General features: G+C 35.6%; 1 protein-coding gene across 1 annotated transcript in view; it reads right to left on the bottom strand.

The window, feature by feature from the left end:
* Nucleotides 1-2,294: 2,294 nt before the first annotated feature.
* Nucleotides 2,295-3,946, bottom strand: part of LOC108288360 (olfactory receptor 52E8) — a 2,153-nt gene continuing 501 nt past the window's right edge. The window contains exon 2 of the mRNA XM_017507260.2: nt 2,295-3,940. Coding sequence (XP_017362749.1) covers nt 2,948-3,898 — 951 coding nt within the window. The 5' untranslated portion in view covers nt 3,899-3,940 and the 3' untranslated portion in view covers nt 2,295-2,947. The remainder of the gene's footprint in view (nt 3,941-3,946) is intronic.

Raw genomic sequence — 3,946 nt, 5'->3', positions numbered from 1 at the left:
ACTCTTCTCAACATTGGCCTTGGCAAAGAATTTTTGGCTAAGTCCCAAAAAGCTATTGAGACAAAAACAAAAATTGACAAGTGCGACTGAATTAAACTGAAAAGTTTCTGCACAGCAAAGGAAACTATCAACAGAGCAAACAGAAAACCTACAGAAAGCAAGAAAATATTTGAAAACTAAGCGTCCAATAAGTGCCTAATATCCAGAATCCATAGGGAATTTAAACTATCAATAAGCAACAAATACCCACATTAAAAAATGGGCAAAGGACATAGGCACTTTTCAAAAGAGGGCATAAAAGCAACCAACAAATATATGAAAAATACTCAACTTTACTAATTATCAGAGAAAACAAATCAAAACCACAATATGATACCATCTCACATCAGTCAAAATGGCTATTATTCAAAAATCAAAAACCTGGTGAGGCTTCAGAGAAAAGGGAATGCTTATACACTGTTGGTGGGAATTTAAATTAGTTCAGCCACTGTGGAAAGATTTCCCAAGGAACTCCTGATTTTTGTACATTAATTTTCTATCCTGAAACCTTACTGAATTTATTTACCAAATCTAGGAGTATTTGGAAGAGTTGTTAAAATTTTCTAAACATAAGATTATATCATTAACAAACAGACAATTTGACTTCTTCTTTTCCAATTTGGATGCCTTTATTTCTTTCTCTTTCTTGTTTTCTCTGGGTACGGAGTCCAGTAGTATGTTGAAAGAAGCAATAAAAGTGGGCATCTTGTCTTGTTCTGGTTGGTGGGGAGAATGTTTTCAACTTTTACGTATTAAATATGATGTCAGCTGTGGGTTTGTTAATATGGATCTTACTATTTTGAGGAAGGTTCCTGCAATGTCAAATAGGTTTTGAAATATGTTTAAAGTTTTGATCTTGAAGGAACACTGAATTTTATGTAATATTCTATGCATCAATTGAGATGATCATACTTTTTTGTTTTTAATTCTGCTTATGTGTTGAATCACACTTATTAATTTGTGTATCTTGAGCCATCCTTGCATCCCTGGAATAAAATCTAGAAAAAGTTTTGCTTATCACTATTTAGAAAGTACTGGTCCAGTCAATATGTTCAAACTGATATGTCAAATAAGTCAATCCATGCTGATCAATTAAATTGACTTCTACCATTTTCTTTCTATGAATATATAAACACAAACACACACACAAATTTTTTACATGATTAAAACTATTTATCCAGAGACAGGAAGACAAACCAAACCCCGGAAATACAGAAACAAACAAACAAACAAAAATGAACATACCTTGTGTTTATCTGTGAGATTTCTCTGAATGTGATTGTAAAAGAATATGTGTCTACCAATTCACTCTTGTAATCCTCTTAAATTTCATCCAGAATATCTCACTTTCTCTCTACCCATATTCCTTCTCTCCTCCCTAGTTCCTGCTACTCACTCAGTCCTGAGTGTTTTATGTTTCAAAATTTTTCTGGCCCTACCTTGTCTACTGAGACATCTTTAGAATACATTCAACTATTTGCCATGGTCTGAGAATCTTCTCCAAGAAAGAAACCATCAAGTACTTCCACAGCCTTCCCGTCTAAATTCTACCAGTAAACACCTGCCCAGATGCAGTGCTGTGGCTCTGAGGAGGAAAGATTTATATGACAAGTAGAACCTCAGCTGAAGCCAAGAGAGGGAGATACTCCATGTCATCACTCCCTGGAATCCCCCATTAAAAAATGGTAGAATCTGATCCTAAGCCCTTGATTTCCACATAGCACATTCTGCTCCTATCTGATCAACCAGTGACTGACCTCAGGGCTGCTTTCTATAGGAGATTATTGAATCACAGCTAAATTTAAGTGTATTTGCTTTGTAGTCTCAACATGCCATTTGCTGTGGTCTACTGCCTAACCCTGTATCTTAACTGTGTAAATGGCAGACAGAGCAGCAATAAAAAAATTTATATTTGAAGTGTTCTTCTTGTAATCATCTTCCTCCAAATTTTTTAGGGATTATGAATTTTATTATGAATAAAAATGCTAATAACCACAAAATTTCTAAATTCCCTGAAGAAACAACATATGTCTCAACAGTACTTTAGGAACAACTTATTATTATTTCTTTTTTCCCAATGTATATAAGTACTTAGAGACAATACACTGTGTCTTCGAATGTTTGTACTGCTCATAAATCTACACATGAAACATGGTTGAAGTATGTATATGCACACACATGTATATTCATATGTGTATAATTATATTGTGTAAATATTATTTAAATAAGTGAGCAAATAAATGAATAAAATATTTATGAATGTATATGTCATGCCTATGCTACATTATTTCCTTTTTCCTTCACTTTAATATCTAATTTGATGACTATGCTTGCATCTCTATGTGCATGAAGGAAATAATAGTAACTATTAAATAAGATTATGGTGAGCACAATATGAGTATATTCATGCATAATATACCTATCAATATCTATATATCTATATACTGCATTTATGGTAAGTTAACATTATTATGCAGTACATTATTATTATTAAGAATTCTAGAAGCTACTTACACTGTTTATTATCCTTTTAAAGTGAGAATTTTATTCTGTATTCTGTTATTTCTTAAACATGCTAAAGAAAACTATAAGGCGATCTATTTGGCTTATATTACTACTTCCTATTAAAAATGGAGTTTGAATAAATCACTTATCTTTTCCAAACATTAGTATATTAAACATGAGAGTAAAAAATCTAATATATACTTTATAAATCTGCCTTGAGGATCCAGCAATAGAAATAAAAGAACTTGGAAAAGGGGAGTTCAATTGGTTTAAAATTCTTATTATTATCATTAAAGTCAAAAGCTTCAGTTAACAGATAAACAATGTTATTGGCTACAACATTCCCTTCTGTTTTTCTGCTTTCTACTAGGTTGGAGTGACAGACTCTCCAACCTCCAACTGGTTAGTGAACAGTCTTGAGGAAAATCAGAACTCTCTCCCGAATCTGCTTAGTCCTGACTCCATAGATTACAGGATTGAGGGCTGGGGGAACAACCACATATAGATTAGCCAAGAAAATGTGGATATATTGTGGGATGTTATGGCCAAAACGATGTGTCAAGAATGAAAAAAATGCTGGTGTGAAAAAGGCTAAGATAACACCAACGTGAGAGACACAGGTGTTGAGAGCTTTGCATCGAGCTTCCCAGGAGGGAAGGCAGAAGACTGCATAGAGGATCCTGACATAGGAGAGAATAATAAGGATCACATCTAATAACAAGAGAGAAATGTTGCCAAGGCCAAACATAATATTGACTTTGATGCTGGCACAGGCCAGATGAGCAATGCCCATGTGCTCACAATAAGTATGAGGGATGATACGGTGTCCACAGAAGGGCAGCCTCAGAAGAAGAAACACCAGTGGAACAATCATGCACAGGCTCCTCAGGACAGCGATGCCTGCAATGAGGCTGATGATTTTGCTGGTGAGGATCATGGTGTACCGAAGAGGATTGCAAATAGCAATGTAGCGGTCAAATGCCATGGCCACCAACACAATGCTCTCCATGGCAGTGAAGAAATGGATGAAGAACATCTGAGAAAGGCAACCTCCAAAAGACATTTCCTTTATATTGAACCAGAATATGTCTAGCATTCTGGGGATGGTGGCTGTAGACAAGCCCAGGTCAACGGAATCCAACATGGCCAGGAAATAGTACATAGGCTCATGGAGACTCGGTTCAGTCTGGATCACAAACAAGACAGCAGCATTTCCCAGGAGTGCAACAAGATACACGAAGAAAAAAGGGATTCCAATCCAGATGTGCACATCTTCTAGCCCTGGGATTCCCAGCAGTAGGAATGAAGAAGGATGAAACTGGGTGTCATTAGACATAGACATTCTTCTTGTCATATAAAGCTGCTGGGCACACCAGTGATGGTTATAATATTCCTACTAGTA

This window comes from Cebus imitator, unplaced genomic scaffold (genome assembly GCF_001604975.1).
Source record: "Cebus imitator isolate Cc_AM_T3 unplaced genomic scaffold, Cebus_imitator-1.0 Scaffold370, whole genome shotgun sequence".
Taxonomy (NCBI): domain Eukaryota; kingdom Metazoa; phylum Chordata; class Mammalia; order Primates; family Cebidae; genus Cebus; species Cebus imitator.
This window is presented reverse-complemented; position numbering and strand designations above follow the sequence as displayed.